General features: G+C 48.0%; 1 protein-coding gene across 2 annotated transcripts in view; it reads left to right on the top strand.

Moving 5' to 3' along the window:
* DOK5 (docking protein 5) overlaps positions 1-27,380 on the top strand; it is a 123,122-nt gene that overhangs the window by 34,596 nt on the left and 61,146 nt on the right. For both annotated transcript variants that reach the window (XM_036009978.1, XM_028524166.2), the window contains exon 2: positions 25,283-25,390. In XM_036009978.1, the coding sequence (XP_035865871.1) occupies positions 25,283-25,390 (108 nt within the window). The remainder of the gene's footprint in view (positions 1-25,282; positions 25,391-27,380) is intronic.

Below are 27,380 nucleotides of genomic sequence, written 5' to 3' on the forward strand. Positions count from 1 at the left end.
GTGCCACCCTCCTGGCAGGTGGATGCAGCCACACAGCCTGAGGATCTCTGACCCCTTTGTGTAGGATTTTTGTGGAGGGTCCATCACGTAGGTGTGATTGATGAAATCATTGGTCATTGTGATTAATGGGATCTTTGGCCCCCCTCACCTCCCCGGATGTCAGGAAGTGGGGCTAAATGTCCCGAAAGTTCCAGCTCTCCAGTAATCACCTGGGAGGTTCAGGATGGACCAGCCTCCATCCTGAAGCTCTCTAGGGGCCACCACGAGTCACCTGGGTAGTCTAAACCCAGGTATGGTAAAAAGGGGCTCACTGTATCTAACAAAACAGGCTCCTGTCACCTCTGTCACTCAGGAAATCATGAAGGTTTTAGGAGCTCTGTACTAGGAAATAAAGATGAAGACAAATTTATATGTCTTATATTACAAGGTCTCAATACTAAAGATCAACATTTTTCTTAGATTGAGAAATGCAGATTTTAGATTTTAGTTTCTGCCCTCCAAGAATTTTCAGGGTAGGAAGGAACCCACTTGTATACCTTTAATTAAGTCTTTCATGTCTTTGCTCTTATTCTGTAACACTGAATTTAAAACAGGTTTTTCTTAGACGCCATTCTGGTCTTACAAACTCTCTCCTGGGCTCCAAATTCCGCACGTTATCAAGTTTCTTTACAGCCTTGCGTTCACTTTTAAGTACAACATATCAGAACCCATGTTTTATGTTCTGTAATAATCTTTCAATTTCTTTTATTTACTTGAGAATTTGAAACTATATGTTGCTATGTACAAAACCCCTAGAGATTGAACAGACTGGTTTGATTTACACATAACTTTGTACCCGAGGTGTGATGTTAAATCGCTGAGTTTAGTAGATTTAAGTCCTAACCCCTTCCGTGTGTCTTATCAACATTTTAGTGGCATTTGGTTAACACGCTTGGGCTCACCTGGCCTCAGTTTCTTCACCTGCATAACGGGCATTGGTGTGGGTTCTGGCAAGGATCACATGCTGTTGGGTAGGAGTTCCGTGAAACCAAGTCAGGCCATAATATATGTTAAACGTTTAGCATTCATCCCAATAGTAAATGCTGTATGAATACCAGAGATCTAATTAACATTACATCTATTTTCAATGATAAATTATAACTTTTATTTCATGTCTAGTATTCTTTTTAACATTAAAACCATCCTGAAATGAAATACATTATATATTCTCCACTCCAGAGATACAGAATTTATCAGTGTTCATACCTTGAAAATGAGGAAATGATGAGATTTCTGTAATAAAATCTACTGAAAGGCAGAAACAACTTTTTCATTTAGGTCCAAGTTTCAAGTTTGAATATGACTTGAGCTCTTTTCTTCCCAAATAACTAGCTTGTATTTTAAACAAATATCATTACGTCGATAACAGTATCCTCTTGCGATTCAGTTAAGAAAGAGAAATGGGTTGTTTAAACACAATGTTTTTTTACCAGCTCATTTGAAAGTGAATGATGCATTCAATAACTGTGTTTGCGAATTTGGCTCTCTGCTATGAGATAACCAATTTGTCTGATTTTATCTCTGAATGAGTGCTTGTTTTGGCTTCAAGGGGAGGTGATGCATTAGAAATTGCATATTAGCTGTGGCAAATCTGATTTGTAGGCATTTAGTAACACCTCATTTCAAATTATCAGGGGAGAGAATACTGTTATCTTAGCATTTTGGTCCTTGAAAAATCAGCTGTGTTCTAACTTCTGTAGGGTGTGCATATTTGCCTGCTGATGCTTGTTGCCTTACAGCTTCTGCCGAATCTTGGACTCTCGCTGCAGTGTCCATGTCATTGGGCGCGCCCTCTTCCAGATGACGGGATCAGATGTATCTTAGTAGGCTTCCCAATCCAGCTCCCCAAATATATCCTCCATAAAGTCCCTCCTGTCTCAGTGAATGGTGACTCCATCATTTTAGTTGCCGGGGCTATCAACCTTCCGTCATCCTTGACTTCTCTCTCTCTCTCATTTCTTCAGTAGTTCCTTAGCAGATTCTGCTAGCTCTGTGTTCAAACTGCATCTTGTATTTAGTTCTTTGCACCCCTTCTTTTATCAGTGCAGGTCAACACTCCATGTATTATCTATCACCTGGACTGTTGCTGCAGCTTTCTAACCTGCTTCCTCGCTCCTACCCTTGCCTATCTTTGGTTGAGATGAGTTTTGATACAATAAATGAGAACAGGCCACTGCTCTGCTCAAAACTCTACTAGTCTCAAATCTTACCCAGAATGGAACCCGGAGTCCATCCGTGGCCTCTGGAGTTTCACGTGATTGTGCCTCTGGCTCCTTCTCCGGTCTTCCCTCCTACTCAGTCAGGGTCTGAGAAAGCTGGGGGAGCTCCTTGACTGGTGGAATGGGGAGACTGAGACAGAGGGCTGATTCAGACTGTCCCTGTCCAGCTCCGTGACTCACTCAACTCCCTCTCCCTCACATAACAGTGAGGTTCTGATCAGCATCGCTCATCTAGGAGCAAAGCCCCAGGCCTGTTGACCACAGAGACAGAGTTTGGGTCAAACTAGAGATAACATCTAGGCCGCAGTTGGGTTTCAGTTCCAGGCCTGGAAAAGCAGCAAAACCAGGTGAGGTGAGACCATGGCCGACGTCAGAAGCAGTGGCTTGTGCCCTGGCATCGACCAATCAGTAGAGACCACAACCCTGAAAGGACACACCTGAAAAGCTGAGGAATCTTCTATTGAGATCCTCCCCTAAAACTCCGGCCTTCAGAAAATAGATAAAAACCCTTAAGACGAAGGGCCCAGTGTGAGCTCTCCCTGAAGCATGCCCATGCCATCCCCTCTTTCGCTCCTCAGGTGCGGACTTTTCGTTCTTTCTCCAAGGGCCTTTTTTTTTTTTTTTTTTTTTGCCTCTGGATCTTGTTTCCTGAGTGCACGCAGCCCAGCTGGCTCGCTTCTTCTGCCTCTGTGACCATCTTTCTGAGAGGCCAAGGCAGCTCTGAGAGGCCCGCTTCTCTGTGCTTGCTAAATAAACTCCCTCTTTGCTAGAGTTCTTGGCTCTGAATTCTTTCTTTGCAGAACTCAGGAACCAAGAGCCTGCATCGCTGCTCACACGGCCACTTGTCCATCCACTCTGTGGACTGCCTGGCTTTTCTTTAACTGTGGCAGGCACGCTGTCTCGGGGCCTTTGCACTTACAGTCTCCTTGGAATGTTCTCTCCCTGCCTGCAGCCCAGCTTGCTCCCTTACACGACCTGGTCCTCTGGTTGAATGGCACCCGTCAGAGGGACTTTCTATGAGCAACCTCTGAACGGCATGTGTTTTCTCCACTTGGACCTGTCCTTCACGTTCTGGCTTCATGTCCCTTATTACCAGCTGTGGTGTCTTCTATGACACAACTTCTGACACCAAACATGTGTCTCTTTTTCCACACCAGTTCTCCAGTTCTCCAACACCAGCCAGCTGTCCTGCAGCTCACGTCAGCTGTGGTATGATTCCTGGGGTTGGCGCAGACTCCCCTGGTGAGGGGCCCAGTCCCGCAAGGCTGCCCTGATTCCGATCCCAGCCACAAAGGAAGTGCCCCGGGTACCCACACTTCTGCCTGCTGGCTACAGAATGGGGGCGCCCACAACTCCCTCCTCGGGTTCACTAATTTGCTAGAACAACTCAGAGTGCTCAGGAAAACACTTTACTCACATTTGCCACCTTGTATAAAAGGTACAACTCGGGGACGGCCGAAGGGAAGAGATGCGCAGGGCAAGGCACAGAGAGGACGGTCTTCCAGGACCTCCCGCGCCCTCCCCGGGCCTGCCACCCTCTGAGCACCTGGGCGTGTTCACTGACCCTGACGCCCTTGAACCTGCCATCCAGGGGGCTCTGTGGAGATTTCATTATCTGGCCAGGGGTTTCATTGCACAGGCACAGTTGATTAAATCACTGCCATTGGTGATTGAACCCAACCTCCAGCCCCTCTCCCTTCCTGGGAGCCAGGGTACAGCTGTGAGTGTCAACCTCGGATCACGTGGTTGGTTCCTCTGGCCCATCCAGAGTCACCTCATTGGCCTGAACCCATGGTTGAAAGCAGCTCATTTTGAATAAGAAAAGATGCTCCTACAACTTCGTCCTTCCACTCGGTACTTCCCAAGGGTTTCAGGAGCTCTGTGCCAGGAACCGGGGACAAAAATGAAATGCAGATTACCTATCATGCCATACCCGTGTGCCTGTGGAATGTTGTGCTTGGATGCTGAGGGTCTCTCCGCACCGGCCAGAGTTGAACGCAGCACCGAGAACAGCGCCTGAGGCATCATCGATAATCAGTAGTTGCTGAATGAGCTGCTTAACTGAATTACATTGAACATTTACTAATTCAGAAGTTCATGGAGGAAGACCACAGACAGAGGCAGAGAGGAGTGAACACACTCTCCGTGGGAATCAGAACGGAAGACGGAGGGAGAACCGGAACCGAAGAGCGTTCTGCTTCGAGTGCGAGCCCTCTGAGACACTCACACAGTGGAAACTTCCCTGAGCTTCTCTTGAAAATAAACTGCCCTTTTCTTAAGCAAACCTGAGTGGGTTTTCCATTCGCTGCAAGCCAAAGAGCCTCAGTTAATGGAACCCCGATAAGCCTGGAGGAGTACAAGAGATGTGCCTGGCACACAATAGGTGCTCAGGAAATAGTGTCTACATTTTCCTCAACCGCGGCCTCTTTGAGGGCACTTAACTTCAAAACTCCTATAAAAATGTTGCGACTGCTAATCACATCACTGTGTTTAAGGTCAGCACCATGGGCCACATTTGTTGTGGCGCAGAATTGGAGCACTTAGGGGCAGCTGTGTTAACGTCCAGCATATTGGACATCCAGCTTGTGGACTGGGTTAGCAGTGGTCCACCCCACTCACCTCTCAACTGTGCCCCCTGCACCTCCCAGGTGGAAGCCAACTCAGCGTCTCCATTTGGAGCTGGTGGAGGGCCGAAGGGACGAGGCTTTGTGAAGGGGAGTCCGGGACCAGGGGAGGGTCGTGGCATTCGTGCCAAAGCAGGAGGAAATGAAGGGCTGCTTCCTGCAGTGGAGATGGGACCGGGGTGTCTGTCCCTCCGCCTTATGGTTCCCCACATGGGTCTGGTCCACTTGCTAACGTCAGCGAATACTTGCTGGTCCGTGTTTGCCCTAGGATGCAGTGAGACCTCACGGGACTGGCCCTCTGAGTGCCCTGCAGTGCCCAGAAGCCCAAACTCTGCTGCTCTGACCGCACCCCTGCACGAGTGACCCGATCTGAGGACCGCCTGTCACCGTGAAACAGACCCCCGCAGCCTGCGCCCCTCCCATCACTTCATGCACAGTGCCGGGGAAGGCGCTGGCTCTCTTCCCTCCACTGTCCCGTGGGGAGGCAGAGACTCGGCAGTGAGGGAGCTAATTTGCCCAGCATCACACAGGAGACAGAGTGGGGTGGGTGCGCCCTTATGCAGGGAGAAGCACTCTTAGAGAAAACATTCACCGAGATGCCCCTGAAAGCAAACAACGCATTATGTTTTTGTTTCATTATTTTATTTCTTCAGGGCTTGTATCATTGCGGGGCCTCTTTGTGAGAGGCGAGAGATGGAAACCCTCTAGGCGCAGACTGGGTTTCCAGATGTCAAACCCTGTTCTTTAACTTTTCGGGAGTTTCTTCCTCTGTGACATGGAGGCCGCCATCCCTGGCTGGGAGAGTTCAGTCGGCTCCATTTACGGAGCGACCCAGAGTGGCGGCTCCCTCCACTTGCACACTCACCACGAGTATCCATTCGCGGGGGGGGGGGGGGGGGGGGGGGGCGCTTAAAAATTGTGCTGCCTATTTTTACAGCCTAAAAGTTATTGTAATAATGCAGTCAATCCAAAAGAAGCTATGCACCCCAATGTTCATAGCAGCACAATTTACAATAGCCAAGTGCTGGAAGCAACCTAGGTGCCCATCAGTAAATGAGTGGATCAAAAAACTATGGTACATTTACACAATGGAATTCTATGCAGCAGAAAGGAAGAAGGAGCTCCTACCCTTTGCAACAGCATGGATGGAGCTGGAGAGCATTATGCTGAGTGAAATAAGCCAGTCAGTGAGAGACAAATACCATATGATCTCACTTATAAGTGTAACATAATCAACAAAGCAAACAAACAAGCAAAATATAGCCAAAGACACTGAAATAGAGGACAGACTGACAGTGACCACAGGGGAGAGGGGAGGGAATTTCAGGGGAAAAGGGGAAGGGTTTGCAGGAACAATTATAAAGGACACACGGACAATAACCACGCGGTGGGGGGTAATGGGAGGTAGGTGGGGAGGGCTGGGGGATGGGGCTGGGGTCGGGGGAGAAGGCAGGAAACTGTACCTGAACAACAATAAAAAAACTCGGGCAGTCACAAAGATACCGTAGGCGTCCTGTCATCCTCGCTGAGACTGGAGACACCGGAGTCAGCCTTCTGAGGGCTTCCCACTCGGTGATTCAACTTGTTTGGAAGGTTCGCCTGCAGATTTGGGGCCCAACACTAGGAAACAAGTCACTTTTTCATTTTAAATGTGTGCACGTGAGTGGGCGATGTTTCCTCGTGGCGGTTCCCAGCTCCCGCCGCCCTCGTTTTCCTTCTGCTCTCCACGCGTCCCCTGGTTCCCTCGCTAAGTTCTCCTCCTTCCGTTGGGCTGCTCCTCTCCGTTCGGGTTCGGTCTTCTCTGACCTCCACTCTGACCTCCAGCCCAGAAACCTGCGGCAGAGCAAACCAGGAGTTTTCCGACCTTCTCCCGCATTCCTCCCTTCTAGGTCTGGTGAGGTCAGACCAGGTTTCGTGGTGGCCCATCTGAGAGATCTCCTTCCCCGAGTGATGAAGCCACATAAAGGCAGGCTGGGCCCAGAGCGCTTTCGGCCTGAGGGGTGCCCTTTCTCTGCATCGTGAAGGGCGAGGAGCTCAAGTGGGGACAGTGACAGTGTGACTGATGCCAGGATCCACGGCATTCTAACGGGGGAATATTCAGGAAAGAAGTGTATTTGTTCCCTTCGATCCATCTCTGGCTGCCAGAGCTGCCGGCTGGCTAGTGAAAGAAATGGGGAAGCTGACAGGTCGGGTATGAGAACTTTAGAAGGAATGACTGTCCCCCTAGAATTCAAAACTTCCTGGCTGCAGACTCAAGGTTTGATTAGAAATCAAGGGAGCATCAGGCAGAAACCAAGTATGCTTGGTTAAAAAAAAAAAGAAAAACAACAAAAATTTGAAGACATTAAAAAGACGTCCAGTCCTGGTGGCACAGCTCAGTGGATTGAGCGTGGGCTGCGAACCGAAGTGTCACAGGTTCGATTCCCAGTCAGGGCATATGCCTGGGTTGCAGGCCACGGCCCCCAGCAACTGCACATTGATGTTTCTTTCTCTCTCTCTCTCTCTCTCTCTCTCTCTCTCCCCCTCCCTTCCCTCTCTAAAAATAAATAACTAAAATCTTTAAAAAAAAAGGACGTCCAGTTGCCAGATGCGTCTGAGAACCGTGTAATTAAATTAAACCATGTTTTCCAGAAATACCTGGGGCATCTCTGTCTTTCAGGATTAGACAGCTCTCCATGCACATGGACTCCCAGAGAAAACAGCGGGGCTTCTCAGAAAGCAACCTTTTCCCCTCTTTTCCTTTCTGAGCACCCATGTGAAAGGCAGGTGCAATTTCTCATTCAGAGGGAGAGAAGTTTGAAGACTAATTGCTTACCACAGAAAAGTAGTGTCTATGAAATAATGGGATTTTATTCGTCATGGGTGATGTTTATTAAGGTACGGGTCGTCTGGTCTTTCATTTTACTAAGAAGTGATTCAAAATAGTTGAGATTTCTGCAAAGGTGTGACCAGGATGCTGAAATAATTGTGCTTTCAACAGCAAGGACAATCCAGAGGATGGCTTTCATTAAGATTTCTCTCCACAATTGAAAGCTGGTGCAGTGTGCCCGAACAGAGGGGTTTGGTCTTCGAATGAGATGTGGGTTGTGTTTTACCCGCACCGCTACCGAGTCCAGGGGCAAACCTCCGGGTACGTGGTTGCGAATTTGCCTTCTCCCTGGGCATGGTGGCTTTAAAAATTTTGTTTTATTTTAGCCCCCAACAAGGGTTAGTTCTCTTGTGGTCTGAGGAATGCAGATATATTTTTAATTTTAATTGTGTACACCTGTGCTTAGAATGTTATGAAGCTTCTTTCAACCTGTGGTTCCTTGGTGGTTCCCGAGAAAGCATCTATGTGTTGTCCCGGCAGCCACAGCAAAATGCAAATCCGAGAGCAGACCTCTCACACCGGGGTCACTCCACGGTGTTTGCTCCAGTGGTTGCTAAGGGGGGTGCTGTCCCCAAAGCACCTCTTGTTAGTGTTTCAGAATGGAACCTGGCGATAAAGTTGCATGCCTAAGAACAAAATCAAACTCAATGCCAGGGGAAGGTGGAACTGAGTAGAAATAGATTTTTCCCTCCCCAGAATGAGAGAGCATCGAAACAATAAATTTAACCAAGTAGCAAAGGGATACAGGGGAATAAGTTGAGGCTTTAAGATATGTAACAATGTTAAGTTAGCCATGTCTTCATTGCACTGGAAAACTTTTGCTGTCTGCTCATCATGATCCGGTTACTGTAATTAGAGACCCTCACGGAACTGAGAATCTAGAGAGAGAATTAGATGATCAGAGTGTAGTTTGTATGTCACGGTGGAAGGTTAAGGGGCCCCAGGTGTACAAAGAGGGGCCTCTGACACTTCATTTATTTAGCAATTGTTTATCGAGTCGCTACAGTGTAGCCAGCACTGTGAAAGAGTCGAGAACAAAATAACCACGAATAGAGATCTCTTTCCTCCTCTGCTCACAGAGGTTGCATTTTAGGAAGAGTATCTGTCATTCATTACATGTCCGTGTGCCAGGCATTGCTCTAGTGCTTTAAACGAAGTGACTCATTTGATCCTCTTGACAGCCCAATGAGGTAGCTTCCCTTGCAGTTACCCCAGAATGTTCAGAGAGGTTAATAACTTGCCTACGGCCACACGGCGTGTAGTTTGGGATCAACAGGTGAGTCCCGACAGGTTGGCTCCCGAGGCTGCATGGCTGACTTCTGCTGTACAATACGTGTCTCTCCGTGGTCTGCATGTGTATGGCATGGGGGGACGGGAAGAAGGCCAGCTAGAAGAAGTAATGTGACATGTATAGGAAGTCGCCAGGTGGAAGGGCATGAAGCAGGAAGACCGCCCCGCATACAGGTACTGCGTCCGGGGCAGGAGGAGGGGACTTCAGCAGAGGAGGGGTCCTGGGGGCGGCTGTGAGCCCCACTTGGCAGGAAACCTCTGAGTCACCTGCAGACTTGGGACTCTGTGCAGGGACGGCTGCCGTCACAGCCTCTGGCATGTTTCTCTTCCTGCTGGGTGATCCTCCCCTTACCCTCTTCCTCTGGTTTTCCCCATCCCCGCCGGCAGTGACTTTCCTATCCAGGCTCGGTTTGGGGCCAGATTCCAGGGGGCTCTGAGACCTGCCGTGGGAGTGGCGCTTCCTCAGGCTTTGTCAGACCTCCTGGCCCAGAGCGCACGGCTGTCACCTGACTTGGACATCTTGTCCGGGGACGAGGGACACGTCTCAGCTCGCTGGGATCTGTGGCTGCCTGACCCTGAAGCATTCTGTCAGCAGAAATGTTCGGTCGTCTTGATGTTTGGCTTCGCACAGGACAGGTGCTCGGTCCTACTGCCTTTCAAAGCACCTTCCGTGTACACTGCCCCAGCAAACAGACCTGGCTTGGACCAGTTAGTCCTTTGCAATCTGGGGTAAAGGCTTTAATTTCCGGTAGACTTTTCTTTGTCTGGCGTCTTCCTTTTCCTCCATGTTGACACTGTTCCCGGTTTGGGCCAGATGTGTCCTGGCAGTGGGGGCGCACCCAGTGCCTTTGAGGGTGTTTAGCAGCACCCCGGGCTTCTGACCACTAGACACTGATAGCGACGCCCCAGCGGTGGCAAGTCAATATTGTCTCCAGACGTTGTCAAATGTCCCCTGGTGGCAAAGTCACCCCCAGTTCAGAGCCATTGATCTAACAAGGAGTAGTGTGTATATATATATATATATATATATGCTTTGGCTAACCTGTTATAATTAAATTAATATGAGGAGTAATAATAAAATAATAAAACATGCAATTAGGAAAGGCATATTTAAAGAATAAAATAATAATTAACCTTTCTGAGCCCTCCTCACTGTTGGGTGCCATCCACACGGACCTGTGTAGGAGCTGCTATTATCACGGTTTCACGGACCGATGCTCAGAGTCGGACCGATGGTGTTTTTAGTAACCTTGACTTTATCCCCACCTTCCCGTTTTTAGAGCTCGGGGAACTCTGCTCTTAGTACCAGAATGTGCGATAGGACAAATCACATTTTTTACTCTTGATCCTTGTTTTTTATTCGATTGATTTCACAAGACAAATGATTACCTTGTTTCTCCAGAAATGTCAAAATTAAACGATGAAAACTTGATTTGTGTATTGATTTTATAACTTCAGAGATCATATGCCGCCAAAATGCTGTTTTTAAGCAGCAGTGTCTGTGGGCAGCTGCTGTCTTATCATCTCTTTTTCTGATAATTGTCTCATTGTTTTTCACTATTTTGCTGATGACTTTGTAAAGTCATTTTATTGTCAGCAGTACATTCAGGTCCTGAAAAGTGAATTCAGAAGGAGCCTGCCAGTATGGCTGGACCACTAATTAACAAAAAAACAAGGTGGTCCTGAAGATTTGCTTTTGTTCTGCAGCAGGGATGTGAGCTCAGGGTGGTGAGCTTGGCCTGGGCAGCAGACAGACCCGATTTCAAGTGCTGACACCACAATATATTAGTTAATTTATATGGCACAGAATATTGGGCTGCCAGAAAGTTTGTTCGGTTTCCCATAAGCTGGCTCCAGTAGCGTTCTTCATTCTAAACACTTTTGTTAGATCGCATTGTGACAGCTGTCGTAGTAGCATGCATTAAAAAAGAAACATCAAAATCGGTGAATTTTGGGGCAGTCATTTTAATAATGAAGATGGAAGAAAATACGCAACATTTAAGGCATAGTATGCATTATTATTTCAAGAAAGGTAAAAATGCAACTGAAATGCAAAAAAAAGAGATTTGCTCAGTGTATGGAGAAAGTGCTGTGACTGATAAAATGTGTCAAAAGTGGTTTGTGAAGTTTCGTGCTGGAGATTTCTCTCTGGACGGTGCTCCAAGGTTGGGTAGACCAGCTGAAGTTGATAGTGATCAAACTGAGACATTAATTGAGAACAATCAACATTATACCATGAGGGAGATAGCCGACATGCTCAAAATATCCAAATCAACAAAGTTATTGGTGATAGTGAAAAACGCATCTTTTATTTTACAGGAAAACCCATACAGACTTTTTGGCTGACCCAATAGTTAATGTGCTGCCATTATATAACCCTGCCCATCCTTCAGTAAAACCAAACAAGTCAAAACTCCCCCCCGACCAAGATCAAACAAGCACCTGACCTGCAGGCGCTGTCACTTGCACCTCTCTGCACGACAAGAATGATTTTCGAAACTCTGTTTCTTCGCCGTAAATTGCCCATGAAAACCTGCCACCGTGTCCTCCGGGGCCGCCCAGGTTTCTTCTCTTGCATTCTTGGCTTAGGATTTTTTACAGCACGACTATTGTTCCTCACCCCTCTGCCCTTTTCTGGGAACATCGTTCCATGTGTGTGTGTGTGTGTGTGTGTGTGTGTAAAAGAGTGCTTTCTCAACCATGGAATTCATTTCTCTTCCCATCTTTGAGAGTGGCATTCTCATTTTCTGCACTGAACCTTCCCACGGAATGACTCTCACTCAGCGTTGCCATTTATTCATACACGGAGGTGTGGCGGCCGCCACGCTGCGGAGGGGTTGTAATCGTTCCTGGGACTCAGCTTCAGCATACGCATTTCAAATGAAACTCTCTAATCTGGGTTCTTCTTCTCCTTGTTATCCCCCCCCTCCTCCCCTCCTCCCCCTCCTCTTCTCTCCCCCCTCCCCTCCCCCCTTCCTCCCCCTCTCCATCTCCCTTCCTTCCCTCTACCCCACTTCCTCCTTCCCTTTGCCACTGCAGATCCATGTCTTTCGAGGGTGGCTAGAGCCTGTTTCTAATTATAGGGATGCATTTATTTTAGTTTATAGGGAGATACAGTCATCTTGAGGTTCTGTGGGTTTAGAGCAAAAACCCACTGATGCTTTGAAACGTTGGCCTGACAAATAGTCACCGAAGGTTCTCTCCGTGGTATGGTAAACGGCATTTCGTGGAATGTGCTTTTAAAGAAAAACGCGGTTTCATGATTGTTTCTTCTAAAAGAATGACTCTCAATATAATTTGAATGTTTGTCCTCTACATTGTCTCGGGTTTTTTTTTTTTTTTTGAAATCTTGTACAAAGATGCTGAGGCTTGTCTGGAAGTGTCAGAGCCATTCCGAGGCACGTTGCTATCCAAGGGCAAAAATTATGGAATTCCAGAAATGTCATGAGTTCTGAGTATGAATTTCTCCCAGTAATGTATTCACGCAGTCATTCAGAAATAAAGAAGTGAAGACTCTAATGCTCTCCTAGATCCTGAGGATTTAATAAGGTGATTAAGGTACAAATATGATTTTTGTTTTTTACACTCTGAGGAGGAAGGGAAAACAAATGCGCAGACAAATAAATGAGCAAGATGATTTCAGGTATTGGTTTGGAGCTCACGTGTGGGAGTTGCAGGTATATTGGATTTGGTGGGCGGGGCGGTGTCTCAGAGGAGGTGACGTCATGGCAGACTGCGAGTGCGTCGATGGCTTCGGGGACCTCCGTGAGCTTGACCCTGAAACTTGCTTGTCTGCCCCTGCCCTGACTCCGGCCTTGACCATGTGAGCTGACTATTATTAGCGCACTTGACATACACAGAGGCTTAGGAAGCTTTTACGGACTTCTGATTCCAGGACTGGTGAACAGACATCCCTTCCCCTGTTCGTTCTGCTGTGCACGACTGAGATCCCTGGACATTACGTGTAAGTTTTTGTGGGGCCAGGCATATATGCTAATATAAACCAAACCCTGCAAACTCTGACCGGTGGAGAGAAGCAGACCGACTGGGGACCTTAGGATTGGAGGAGCAGCTCGGTGGTGACTTCCCTGGGTTTTCTTTGGCCCCATGTATCCCGGACTTGGAGCTAGAGAAGCCGGCAACCCGCAAATGCCAGCGGGTACCAACGAAAGTGCCAAGAAAACCCCTTCTCCTGACCGACAGACCGGGAAGCGAGGCAGCCTAGCAATGCATAAACCGACTCCTCTGTATCACCAAACCCCGCCCATGCCATGCCTGCCAGGAGGGGCTGAGTAAGGAGCCCAGACCTCCACGCGTGTGAGACTCTGCAGTGAGTGAGCAAAGTCGTTCCCCTCCCCCCTTAGGTGCTGTGCCTTGGCATTGCAAGTTCGACTGACGGAAGACAGCCCGTGTCATTGATAATCCTCCATTCACAGGGACTTCACAGAAAAGATGTGACGGTTCAAACACTGGTGAGGTATAGGGTCATATGCACCATTTCGACAAAGGATGAAAAATTGGGGTGAGGAGGCCAGACAAAGGAAAGGGGGGTTGAGCTCCTGGGGGTGGCGCGTTCTGGGGACGGGACCAGGAAACGGAGAGTAGATCGGGGTTGCTTAGTGCGGTTTGTGACCCAGGCTCCTCTTCGCTCCATCCCCGGCCTTCCGGGTCTGAGAGAAGGAAGCGCCTCTATGGCCGTGAGTCCGTGTCACCCTGTTAAAGGGAACTAGATGCCTTGCATTTAGGAGAAAGGGGAGGGGAGAGAGCTCTTGCCACGCTTGCTTGTTTCTCAGTTGCCTTCAGCTCACCGTCGTCCCTGTGCCAAAGCAGCGTGTTTGGCGCCTGGTGAAGTCTGACCCCTTTCACACGTGCCAGGGTGTCGCTGCCCCATCGAGGCCGTGTCCATGGAGTGCAAGGAGGGAGCCAGGACTCTCCTCCCTGCCAGCTGGTCACTAGCCCTCCCCAACACGGTGTCAGAGAGACCATGGGGGAGCCTGGTCCTGCGCCCTCACCCAGCCGTGGTGCGGGGCCCGCCCCTTTGCCGGCTGGGGCGCTGTCCGAGGAGGTTGAGTGGAGAGGAGGATTTTCCCCCTCACCCAGTGTGGTGGGGAGACCACGCCCACTCTGAAGGAAACAAGGGCCCCCACAGGTATTAACACTCTTGCTGCTGCTTCTCTCCGACTTCTCCTTGCCCTGGGAGAATATGCCCCATGGTGTCGAGGTGAGCCACCCCCCTGGCAAACGCAAGACGCACTCAGGACGACTGCGACTGAACTGCCCAGGCATGCACGAGCGCAGCCGTGATGGAGAGGCCAGGCCAGATCAGCAGAGCTGCCTCATGATCGGCCACAGTCGTGGGGAGGGATCGGTGGTTGCTGTGTGAGGTTGCCGAGCTCCAGGGTGATGCTATGCAGCCACAGCTAATTGGTAGAGAAGGCTCACCCAGGACGTGAGGGATGAAAAGGAGGCTGCCCTGTGAACAGCAGTGGGGACAGGCTTCGGGCGAGCCCTTTCATCCTCAGCAGAGGAGCCTGTGGTATTTGGAGGCTGCTGTGTCAAGTGCACAGCAGGCACCGGTGGGAGAAGAGGTCTGACTAGTAGGCGGGGGTCAGATTACACAGGGCCCGGCTATGGAACTGGGGCTGAGTCTTGGGGATTTTGGTTTGGGGATCACTCCAGATGGCTTCGGGAGTCCCTTTGGAAGCCACAGTGAGATCATTTCTTTTTTAATTGCACCAAAGACTTACTGAGTGCGCACGACCCAATGACTGTGTTCCGCAAGCATGCCCACAACCCTTATCCCCACATGCCAGGCATTGTGCCAGGGGCCGGAGAATTACTTGCCTGCCTTTGCACACGAGGAAGGGAGTCTGGGGACTTTGCTTTGCACACCGCCATTTCTTCAGTGCTCGGAGCAGGACCTGGTACGTACTAGATACTCAACAAATATTTGTAACATGAACGAGTGAAGGAAGGAATCAAGAGGTGTGCTGTCCTTCGTTGCATGCAGATCACCACCTAGTTGGGTGGTATGAGCGGCCAACCACTAAGAGTGCTTTGCACGGAATGTAAGTTCTTTCAACGCACCGATTCGCCCCATTCTCACGACAGCTGCAGGGGAAGATAGTATTACCGTTCACTTTAAAAGTCTGATAGAATCTTGTACAGTTAGTTGACCCTTGGATGTCTCGTGTTTGGACTGTCTGGGTCCACTTGGAAGCCAATGTTTTTCAAGAAATACCGCAGAGGTATTTTCCTTGTGATTTTCTTTTGATGATGTTTTCTTTTCTCTAGCTTACTTTATTGTAAGACTACAGGCTACAATACATACGACATGCAAAATATGTGTTAATCAACTCTTTATGTTACCAGTAAGCGTCTGGTCAGCCGTAGGGTGTTTTGGTTAAGTGTTTGAGGGAAGGAAAAGTTAATACACAGGTTTTCGACTGTGCGTGGGTCGGGGGAGAGTGGTTTGATGTCCCGTATAGCCCCTGCATTGTTCCAGGGTCAGGTGTGTATGCAGGCTCATCTCCGCATCATTGCGTAACCATCGTGTGTGACATAATGTTTATACAAACGCAGGTGTTTAACGGGCGTGGCAAGCTCATCGTACGCACGCTCACTCTGAGCAGCCTCTCTCCGAGTCCCGGCCCTCCCCCAGGCCTGCCGGGTTCATGGGAACCTCGTCCTCTCACTTCCTGGGGCTAAAGGTCTCGCAGTCATCCTGGACTCCTGCCTTGCGTTCTCCCCTACATCCAATCCCATCGACAAAGCTGTTGGCTCTACCTTCCAAGGATGTCGGGACTCTTCCCGCGTCTCATCCCCTTCCCGACTCCCACCCTGGCCCACATCACCATCCCCCTGACCGGTTTCTCTGTCTTTAGATCCCTACCGTCTACGGAATATAACCTGGATCATGCAGAGCGGGGCAGACGTAGGTCTGTGAACCACTGCGCGTGTGGAAAATAAGACAACGCTGAATATATAATAATACCAGGATAAACTGTTTCACATACAACTGTAGACTGACTTTTGCCTCACCCTGTAGTACGTCTACTCAGAACTGTTCATCTCACGTCCCATGTCATTCAGAGAAAAAGCCAAAGTGTTTACAAAAGGGCCCAGAAGACCCAACCCTAACCCCCTCTCCCCACCGGCCCCGCATCTGCGGCCTCCGCTGGCCTCCTCACTCACTGTCCCGCACGCTGGGCAGATCTCTGTGTCGGGGCCCAGCTTCTGCTGCTTTTGCCTGTTGTCCTCCTCCCCGGTCTGCCCACACCGTTGACCCCGCATCTCTTCGTCTCGTTCAGGGCTTCGCTCAGCATCCACCCTCTCTCCGGGAACGTCCCCGATTACCCCCCACTTAACATCAAAATGCCCACCGCTAGAATTTCTGTCCACTTTCCTGGGTTTATTTGTGTTCACGGTACTTACCAGCCTAAGACGTGTGACCTGTGCACCTGAACACACACATACATGCACACACACATGCATATACTCATAGGTGCATTTCCCGTACGCACACATTAAAGTTTGATTTTCTCCTGTGATTCTGTGTCTGTTCATTTGACTCTTAGCCCAGCCAGAAGGGATTAGAAGGCAGGAGGAAATGTCTTCTCTTTTTTAGCCCCCGCAGGAGCAAGAAGAGTTCTTGACAGATACCGATGCCGTGAGAATGTTGCACAACAAGGCACTCTTTGCTGGACCCTCACTAACCTCTGCCTGTGTGTGTACTTGCAAGGGAGGTGTATATGGACGAGGAGCGAAGCAGAACAAGGCTAGGACGGTGCGGGGAGGGGGGACGAGTTCCTGCAGGTTCTGGAATGTCGTCTCGTGGCTGTGGCTTTTTGCCTGAAGGCAGAGGCAGCCCAGAAATGTGTTTTAAACAGTGGATGGATGCGGTCAGACTTTGACATGCACCCCACTTGTCCTGCAGGCCATGGGGTGCAATGTGGCCGGCGTGAAAGTGGGGGAACTCCGCCTGCAGTTTAGGAGGTGGTGACTGAGGGTCCGTGGCAGTCCCCAGGGAAGATGAAAAGATGCTTCAGGCTTAATTAGATGGTAAAAAAAACCCCCAGAGGGTTCAGCGATTGATGTGTTGCATTGGAAGATGGCCTTCCACACCAGGTAAAAGCATGACGTAAAGATACAAAATGAACTCGTTAGAGATCCTGCTTCCCTCGTTCATTCGCTGTGAGAACAGAGCGGAACGGTATAACCGGTGCAGAGGGTGACCTGCAGAGGGCGCGCCGGTGTGAACTGTGCCAACCCCGGGCAGGAGCAGCTGCAACCGCCCACCCCCCCGCGCTGGGGGAGGGAGGCCGAGGGAGCCCCCACCGAAAGGGACAGAGCTTCCGTCTTTACGGACGAGGAGCATCGTGCGTTTTTATGAGCTGACACTCTGGGGTGGAGAATACCTCCCACACACCCGAGGCAGAGCCCCTCGGACCTGTGTGTGTTATAGCACACAGAGCTCCCCGTCAAAGCACAGATATTTTCCCTGTGAGCGTGGGAGGCGGGGGTGTGTGGGCGTGAGTGAGGGCAGGGGTGGAAGGATCGGACATACCGTAGCGCACAACCTTTGTCTGAGCAACTGAGCCGTGTCTACTGAGTGCACGTCTGTGAAAGAGCAGAAACATGAAAAGGCAGGACAGCCTGCTTTTTATACTTAATTATTTACTAGTAGCATTTTTCTATGGTATACATATTCTTTAACAACATCATTGTTAATGATGGCAATTTCCAGTTTACAGATATGCCAGAATTAATTAAACCACTCCCCTGAAACATGTAGCGTTTCCGGTTTCCATGCTGAAGGGTCCTATTCCCACATGTTTGCATAGTCCCTTAATTATTTCCTCGGGGGGAAGTTCCCGGGATTAATATTTCCAGGTCAAAGGGTAGACATAATTCCGCCTCTAGAAAGGTTGTCCTCATTTACTTCACCATTAGCAAAAGCCTGACTCGGCCAATGTATTGCCTGTGGGGGCTTTTACGGATTTTTAATCTTCTTTATAAAATTTTTATTTTATGATTCATTATCCCGTTCTTTCTTCCTGGTATTATTTTTCTGCAGTGCATTTAAAATGTTACCTGGCTGCCTGGTGTGAAACTGTCTTCAAATGAGCATTTCTTGCCTTGCAAAGGAAAGGTATGCAGTGTCAGCGATAGGCATGGAATCATGTTGTTTGCTCATTAAAATGATTTTTTCGCCCTCTGTGAAATATAGATTCCGAACCAGCTCGTTATTTCGGTAAGTGGAGTTGGTGGCAGCCTACAAGTTACGATTCAAGGGTGCCCGGGGACACCCCTCCTTTTATATTCTTCATCGGTCACCGTCTGCAACCCCATAATGACAGAGTCACCCCAAGAGCCAGAAAGTTATAACCGTCTCGGTCCCAGAGACCAACCAGGTCAAATTCTTGAGTTGGGAGAGGAGGAGCGTGCAGGCGATGGCAGATGGAGGGGAATTGTCTTCTGGGCTCATTTCCATCTCCCGTTTCTCCTTGGTTAAGGTCTCCTCCCCTTTTACTTCCAGATTGCATGATTCTGTGCCTTTTTCTGTGGCTGTTGGTCTCAAAATAGCAACAGAAGAACCCCAAGACTCCGGGCAGGCAGCTGGCGCCTCTGGCCGGCATCAGTGGCCGAGGCGGGGCTGCTGCGTGCTCCTAGGGAGGTCACTGGTCAGCCCCAGGCAGCGGGCTGCCTACGCCAGCAGAGAGAGAGGGGGGAGCCAGACTTCACCGTGGTCCTAACTAGTAGGAACCAGAGGCTGGCAGTTCGAGGGGCAAGGGAGGCCAAGAGGAGCTGAGAAGTTTCAGGAGATGCTTCCAGCGTCGTTAGAAATACTTAGCGCATTTGGGTTTCTGGACTTCTGTGAAGGAGGCTGAATTCTTTGTCACTTAAGGACAGAGCGTGTGGGATTCTTTTAAATGCAAACACTTCTTGCAGACTGCTAAGCTACCATGGCATCTGGCATCCTGGACTAGGGTCTTAAGACTCCACTTTCAGAAATCCTTCATTAAAAACTATCTCTGTGGGCGAGTGCTCGGTGCCAGCGAACTAAAAATCACAAACGCAGCCCTGGCTCAGTCGGCTGCAGCGTCCTCTGGCCACCAGAGTGTTGTGATCCCCATTCAGGGCACCTGCCTAGGTTGCGGGATCTATCCCTGGTCGGGGCACATACAGGAGGCAATGGGTCGGTGTTTCTCTCTCGCATCGATGTTTCTCTCTTTCTCTTTCTGTCTCCATTTCTCTGAGGATTAAAAAAAAACCCACAAATGCAAATGTCACACTTGAAGTAGCTCTGCTGTAGAGCTGCCGTCCAGATGACAGAGCGTATGGTTACAACTAAATGTCCCTTTTTAGAGTATGTGAAGAATGCAAATAAACTTCCTACGGGCAGCACGAGCCTCAGCCTACATGTGTGCATCCCCGGGAGTCCGGCTCTTCCGGGGAAATCCTGGGGTGATGGGTAAGAGCTTGTTCTCCAGAGCCAGGCAGCCTGAGGCTGCAACCCTGGCTCATCTCTACTGGCTTCCTGGCCTTGAGGCAGATGGAGTGAATACCCTCACTGTGGCTGTATTTTTCCTCCTTGTGAAACAGAGGAGTGGGGGGGAGGGGGAACAATAGCCCCTGCCCTTCAGGGTTGTTGGAAGGGGTAGCTGAGACGGTGTGTCTCACAGGCTGAGCCTTCCACCCTGCACGGCAGCCCGTGCTAGGCACTGGTATGAACATCCCGGACAAGAAGGAGATCTGATTGGTTTAGGAGAGCAGGTGAAAACAAGGTTCGGGTATGAGGTGAGGCTGCCGTAGCATGCTGTGGCTCAGGATATATCTTGAGGGGATAATGCTCAGGAAAGAAGAGAGAGTCAGTGTGGTTACAGAAAGGGGGTGCCGGCCACATGGCAGACAGCCCTAATAGCCCCTTTCCTCCAAGCGCACGGTGACTTCGTGGAATAAAGAAGCTATAAAACGCTCATTATAGCCAAGGGCAGCGATGGGGTGCTAAATCTCCGCCTGTGAGCATGCTTAGGGAGGCGCCTGCATGGGGTAGAGCAGGGATTCCTAACCATGGGCAGGGCGACCAGAAAAATGGCGGAGGGCTACAGAGGCGTCAGTCCGCACTTTAATGTAATTGGATTGAAGTGAAACTTTAACTTGTGGGGAGATGTGGAACTTAGAGGGGTTTTCCCCTGGGGCACATTTCTCCCTCTTTCCCCCCGACCCCACCCAGGAGGATCATGCCAAACAAAGTGTTATGTTCCTCAGAGGTGACCGGAGTTTCAACAGTTGAGAAATATGACTGTAGACCACAGGGTGGCAAATCGTGGCGTGTGGCCCTTGTCTGGCCCACTGCCTGGTTTTTAAATAAAGTTTTATTGGAAGATAGCCACACCATTCCCACACACATGTATTCTGTAACTGCTGTCATGAGTGTAGTAGTTGCTACAAAGACCTACACCATCAGAGACTAAGATACTTGTTCTCTGGCTCCTTACGGAAAAAGTTTGCTGACTCTTAGCGTAGATCAAAAGACCTAAATGGTCACGTCTTAGTTAGCTTTCCTCTTCTCTTGAGCTTACATAGAGGCAGTACATAATTTTCTTTTAACAGGAATTTTGTGATCTAAATTTTCTTTCTGTTTTCTTCATAACCACCCCTGTGCCCTCCAGAAGTTTAATTTGAGACTCCGTTGTTTAAGACATTGGGATAGACTGCCGATACAATTAGGGCTTCTAAAGAAATGTTTAACGGTTTCGGCTGCTTTTTGGAACTGGAAATCTTGGGGAATTGACCAGAATATTCGTTGTTACGAAAAGACGTTAGTAAAAAGTGTCAGGCATTTGAAACCAGAGCTAAGTAATGATGAAGGATATCAAGTTTTAAAGAAAGGAAAGACAGTGAAAAAATAGTCAAATCCTTTAAGGGGCAGTGACAATTTAAGGCTGAAAGTGAGGTGCAATCAAACCACCACCGGCAACAAAAGGCACGCTGAAGACCGTTTTCATGTGACTCCTAAATCTGGCGGGTGTCGGCCCAGGTTGTCACAGCCGTGTGATGAGCTTATCTATTCCAGCTGCCACAATGGCTGGTGTGGATTGACTCGCCCGAATGGAATCTGGGGCTTTGAAGATATTCACAAATCCTCACGTTCTTGAAATGTGCAACCTCAGATTAGTGGGCATTCATCTTTAGCGGTGTTCCTTGCTGTGCGTGCCAGGGGACATTTGGCACTGTCTGGAGACAGTTTTAATTGTCAGCTGAAGCTGGAGGAGCTTGCTCCTGGGATTTCTGTGGTGGAGGGCTGGCCCTGTTGCTACTAAATGTCCCACAGGACACAGGACAGTCCCGCACCGCAAAAAATTATCTTGCCTACAAGGTCGATAGTGCCAAGACCAAGAAACCCTGATGCGTAGGAGGAGGTGAGATTTCTCAGCGTGAGAATCATTCTGTTGTCAAATTCTCTGACAGTGTATGTATCATCGGACTGCCTATTCTTTATGGCCATTGAAATTCCTCTTTCCTATTGTGGCTAGGATAGAAGTTTCCTCCTTAAGTTAAAAAATAAGTTAGTTAAAAAAGTCTATGCAGAGTTGTTAATAAAAACTAGTATAGATGGTATGCAGATACATTGTTTAAAATATGAAGGAGATGGTTGAATGGATGAGTTGTAAGAAAAGAACTGTCCTAAGCTGTTAAGTGAATGTCATTCTCAAGGTGTCTTCCTTTTCACCTTTTAACAACTCCCGTGTTAATCCAGCCAGTCTCCACACCTTACCACGGTCAGAGTCCTGAGTCCCCCTGTCTCATGTTCTCTAAACAATACTGAGATAGTTCTGGCAAGTGTTTAACCCCTTGGTGCTACATGGCTTTCCTCGTGTTCTCAGGACAGGAAGTGCATGGCAGTGGAAATGGGGAGTTCACTCACCCCAACAGATGAGAGTTTCATTTTCCGTGTGTCTCTCAAACTCCAGAGGGTCGCCCACACTGTCCCAGAGGCCACTGGTTGGAAAGCACACCCCTCAGGGGCCCTCAATGTGGAGCCTTGGCTGGGGACCTCTTTGTGGGCAGTCCCAGCAGGAAGCGCTGCATTGTCTGAAAGGCCTTATGCATATTTATGGTTGGCTTGCAAATTGCAAACGAGAATACTTGGGGAATGAGTTCAAGAGCAAATGTGTCTGGCTGCACCCCAAGAGGCCCTGATTCAGGAGACCTTGGCTAATCTCTAGGAATAAGCACATCTAACAATCCCTGGGAGTGATGACGGGCCACCTGTGAGAGCCGACCAGTTTGTTTTCATCTATCCCGCGTGGACTTCCTGGCCAGTAGTTCCAGGCAGCGTTGCGTGTGATTTTGTATGGTATTTATGTTTGCCGTTATTTGATTATAACATTGCACCTCCCCCCTACTGCTTAATAAACACACACAAAAAACAAAAAAAGTGAGAAACAAAAATCCCCCACGCTTCATACCGATGGATTAGATGGCAATCATTGACATGCGGAAAGTGAGGAATCTTTAGCTGGCGTTCAACAGCCTTTGGACATGAGCCAGACGCATACTGGTTCAATTGTAAAGAAAATGAACATCAACGGAAAGAGTTAGAAATGCTGCCACTCAGGCTCAGGCCTGAAATTGAGGCATAATTAGCAAATTTTATCTGTCTAACTCGGTGACAATGATTTTCTTCGGTAGTGGCGTATTTCTTACACGCCTTTGGCATGCTCAATTTCTAACGCTTTTTCTGGGGTGTATACAAAAGAAAGTGGTTGCCAATAATAGAATGACAGTGAGAAACCTATTTTCTACACCTTCTATTTGAACAATCCGAGTGACAGTCAGTCTCACTGTAATTACAGTAATCGGGGGGCTGTCAAGTTTTAAGGGAGCCGGGTGTCTCATCTGCTGTTCAGACCTAAGTGAGAAGTCGGTGAGACTTCTATTGGCCAACCATAGTCCTGAGAACATTCATTGTCATGGCTGACTCGCCATCCTGAAAGGGATGCTTGAACCCTTTCCAGTGATTCTTATAAGTTGAGTCCTTAAAGTTACTTAGCGTACGTGGTTACGTAGACTGCGGTCTGACTGTTAGAAGCAGTAGGATGGTGGAGTGTGGAGATGGCCGTCATTAGATTAGGCTGTAAGTTTAAGATCTTGGGTACATAGCTTAACATTTTTTTCATTAAAATTTTTTAAGTGCTTTATGTTGAAGTAATTATAGATTCACATTCAGTTATAAGAAATATTGCACATAGATTCTGTGCCTTTACCCATTTCCCCTGGTGATGACATCTTTGAAGTTACAATGCTATATTATAACCAAGATATTGGCATCCACGCTGTCAAAACACAGGCCAGTTCATCACCACAAGGAATCCCCATGGTACCCGTTATACACCCCCTTCTGCCCACCCCCCTCCCTACCTGACAACCACTAACTGCTTTCGATAGTTTTGTCATCTCAAGGATGCTATAAGTGAAGTTATATAGCATGTAACCTTTATGGTTTGGCTTTTTTCTCCCACTCAGCATAATTCTCTGAAGGCTCATTCGAACTGTTGTAGCATTAATAGTTCATTCATTTACATAGCAAATGTGTCTGCTAAGTAACATTGCGTGAGAGGGAGTTTTGCTTCACCATTTCCCCATTGAAGGACATGTGGCTGTTTCTGGTTTGGTGCTGATACAAATGAAGCTGGTCTTGAACATTCTTGTTCCAATTTCTTTTGTGGGAAGTTTGTGTTTCTCTGGGGTTGATTGTTCAGAGTGTAACTGCCGGGCCTGTGTTGCTTGTTTAGACTTTTGAGGAAATTGCCAGACTGTTTCGGAGCAGCTGTACCAGTTGACACGTCCACCAGGGAGTGTGCGGGGGCCAATTTCTGTGTATCCCTGTCAGCCTCGGGTGCTGTTCTTATTGTTATTATTATTGTTTACTTTAGCCAATAGGATTGGTGTGTAATGATGTCTCATTGTGGTTTTTTTTAAAGATTTTATTTATTTATTTTTAGAGAGGGAAGGGAGGGGGAGAGAGAGAGAGGGAGAGAGACACACACACATCAATGTGCGGTTGCTGGGGGTCATGGCCTGCAACCCAGGCATGTGCCCTGACTGGGAATCGAACCTACGACACTTGATGTCTCATTGTGGTTTTAATTAACATTTCCCTGACAGCTAATGATGTCGAACATCTCTTCCATGAACTACTCAGTCATCTGTGTCTCCTCTTCCCTGAAATGTCTGTTTAAGTCTCTTTTGGTCCATTTTGTAATTGGGTTGTTTCTTTGCTGTCAGGATTGGAGAGATCTTTGTGTATTCTAGAGACGAATCCTTTGTCAGATAACGAGGTTTGCAAATATTTTCCCCCAGTCTGGAGCTGTCTTTTCATTCTCTTACCAGGTTTTCACGTAGCAAATGCTGTGAGTCCTGCTGACGCCCGCAATTTGGCACGTTTTCAGACTATGCTTTTGGCATGAAGTCTAAGAACTCTTTGTCCAGACCTTAATCCCAAACATTTTCTCCTTTTCCCCCTGAAAGTTTTATAGTTTTGTTTTATATTGAAGTCCATTGTGAGTGAATTATGTGTAAGACAGGTGTTTCTGGTTAAAGTGTTTGTTTTTCCCTCGTGGATGCTCAGTGATTCCAGCATCATTTGTTTGAGAGCTTACTCCTTCTCCATCGAATGCCTTCTCCATTTTTGTCTCCACGGTAGAGCCCTTGATAAATCAATGACTATGCAAAATGAAAGCCCAAAGAATTGATTTTCATTACTGTGTTATTGTACTGATACCTTTGGATAGTTCAGAATCTACAGGCAGAGCTGTCTCTTCCTCAGGCTGCCAACGAAGTCTTTAGAAAGTATCAGATGCGGGGTCCCCGAATTTACTTGCATTTGAAAGCAGAGCATGTGCCATGAATGCCTATGTTATTTGAAATGATTTGAGGTTTTTATCTCTGGGACTTTTTGTCAAATATTCCTACTGATAGTGTTATCAAAACATGAAGAAATTTGCCTTCAAATCCTTTTTCTTTAATTTCAGTAATTATCAGAATGACATAATACACTCTTGTGGAAACAATTTTGGTTTTTTAAATTTTACTTCCCCAGGCACCATCACGTTTATGGCTTCTGAGTATTTCACAGGTGAAACTGTCAAAAGGAAAACATTTCGATGCAAATGTCATTACATCACATCTGAGGGGGTAGTGAGGCTGAACACAGTCTCCGTACTTTCTTTCAGATTTATCAGCGATGCTGGTTAGTATTCAAGAAGGCCTCCAGCAAAGGTCCGAAGAGACTGGAGAAATTTTCCGATGAGCGAGCTGCGTATTTTAGGTGTTATCACAAGGTAAGACTCCGCTGCTCTAGCTTTCTGGAAATCTCTTCACAGGTAGGTAACCCAAGTTCATTGAGCCTGGAAACCTGTCTAGATGATTTGACCCAAGTACAAATCTTTCTTTTTCCAAGCACAAAACATCTCTGCAATAATATCTACTTGCTCATTGTTTAAGATAATTGGCTACTAACATTCACGGCAGCATGGGTGGACCTGGAGAGCATTGTGCTAAGTGAAAGAAGTAAAAGACAAACACCGTATGAACTCACCTGTTAGTGGAAGCTAATCAACAAAACAGATAAGCAAGCAAAACATAACCAGAGACATCGAACTAAAGAACAACCTGACAGTAATGAGAGGGGAGCGGGGAGGGTGATAACAGGGGAAAGAAGGGGCGGTGTCATCAAGGAACGTGTATAAAGGACCCACGGACAAAGCCAAAGGCGGGCATGGATAGAAGGCAGGGTGGGGGAGAGTGGTGGTGGGAAAACGGAGACAACTGTACTTGAACAACAGTTAAACATGCAAATAATAATAATAATAATTGCCTAATGTAAACTCATGTCAGTGGTTTCCTACTACTTGTTGTTTTCCAATCTCTAGTGTAAGAACTTACCATGTTGTTTCATAGATTTTCAAGTTGCATAGTAGACCCTATTCCGACATGAAAGCCCCCCGAGGGTAAGAGTTGGGTCTCATGGAACCTAGCACAGTGCCTGGGGCAGAACAGGCCCTCACACAGAGCTTGGGGAGAGGGGACTGGGGTGGGGGCGGGGGGAAGCTGGGAAACTGATGATTGGTGGAGGAGGTGGAAGTACCACTAGTTTATTTCTTTAAGTTTCATGACTAAATCTCATTCAGATTTCCAGTTTCCTGAGCAGTAATGGTGGTAGTAGTAGGGAGACTTCCTCACTAAAAATAGTCATTGTTTGTTACTGTGCATCATTCAGTGGGAAGTTCAGGTCAACACAAGGTATACTTGCTGATTGGATTCACAGATTAGCCACGTCTTTCCCTCTTCATGGCAATGTTGTCATGGTCTTTGTTACTGGGCAGTCCGTGTATTTTCTGTTGTTTTTTTTTAAGATTTTATTTATTTATTTTTAGAGAGGGAAGGAAGGGAGATAGAGATAGAGAGAGAGACACATCAATGTGCGGTTGCTGGGGGCTGTGGCCTGCAACCCAGGCATGTGCCCTGACTGGGAATCGAACCTGCGACACTTTGGTTCGCAGCCCGTGCTCAATCCACTGAGCTATGCCAGTGAAGCCATTTCCTGACCCCATTATTTTAAATGGAACCCTCTGGTACCTCCCCCGCCCCAACTCCCCTTATTTTTCTTTTTTACACTTAGGTATTCACTTGGTTGTTTCTTAATTGTCTTCACCACTGACCACCATACAATAAGGTCCCTAAGGGCAGATTTTTTAGGGGGATGAGGGGGGCTAGGCGTGGTTCTCTATTAGTTATTAGTACCTAACACACAGAACACACGTTTTATGGTATTGGCTGGACTGCAATGGATATTATCAGTAGAAAACGTGGAGTACGTATAGATGTCTCTGTTACAAACTTCTGCTTAGCTTGCCAGAGAAAATCTGTACCTGAGACATCTACAGCCAGGGAAAGGAGTTTTTGGTTTGGAGGAAATGGGGGAGTGAGGATAGGGGGCAGAAAAAGCCAGGATTGGGAAGTTTTCTGGGGACAGACTCAAAGGAAGTCCAAGAGGATTGGAAGATGCCCCTTGAACATGAAACAGGCGAGGGGAGATGGAGGACAAGCTTGCCCTGTCTCCCACTTCGCCCTCCTGGCTGTGGAATTTAATATGTAAATCTTTGAGGAACGTGGTGAGGCAATTCTCTTTCGTCTCCAATCATCATTAACCAGAGTTCAAAGCATTAGAACGGCAGAATTATCTACATTAAGCCTCCAAGCCCTTGATGAGTTCCTGTAGCCGGATTCATCCTTCTTATTCTTTTAGATCTGATACATTTCATATTAATC

The sequence above is a fragment of the Phyllostomus discolor genome, chromosome 9 (assembly GCF_004126475.2).
Source record: "Phyllostomus discolor isolate MPI-MPIP mPhyDis1 chromosome 9, mPhyDis1.pri.v3, whole genome shotgun sequence".
Classification (NCBI taxonomy): Eukaryota; Metazoa; Chordata; class Mammalia; order Chiroptera; family Phyllostomidae; genus Phyllostomus; species Phyllostomus discolor.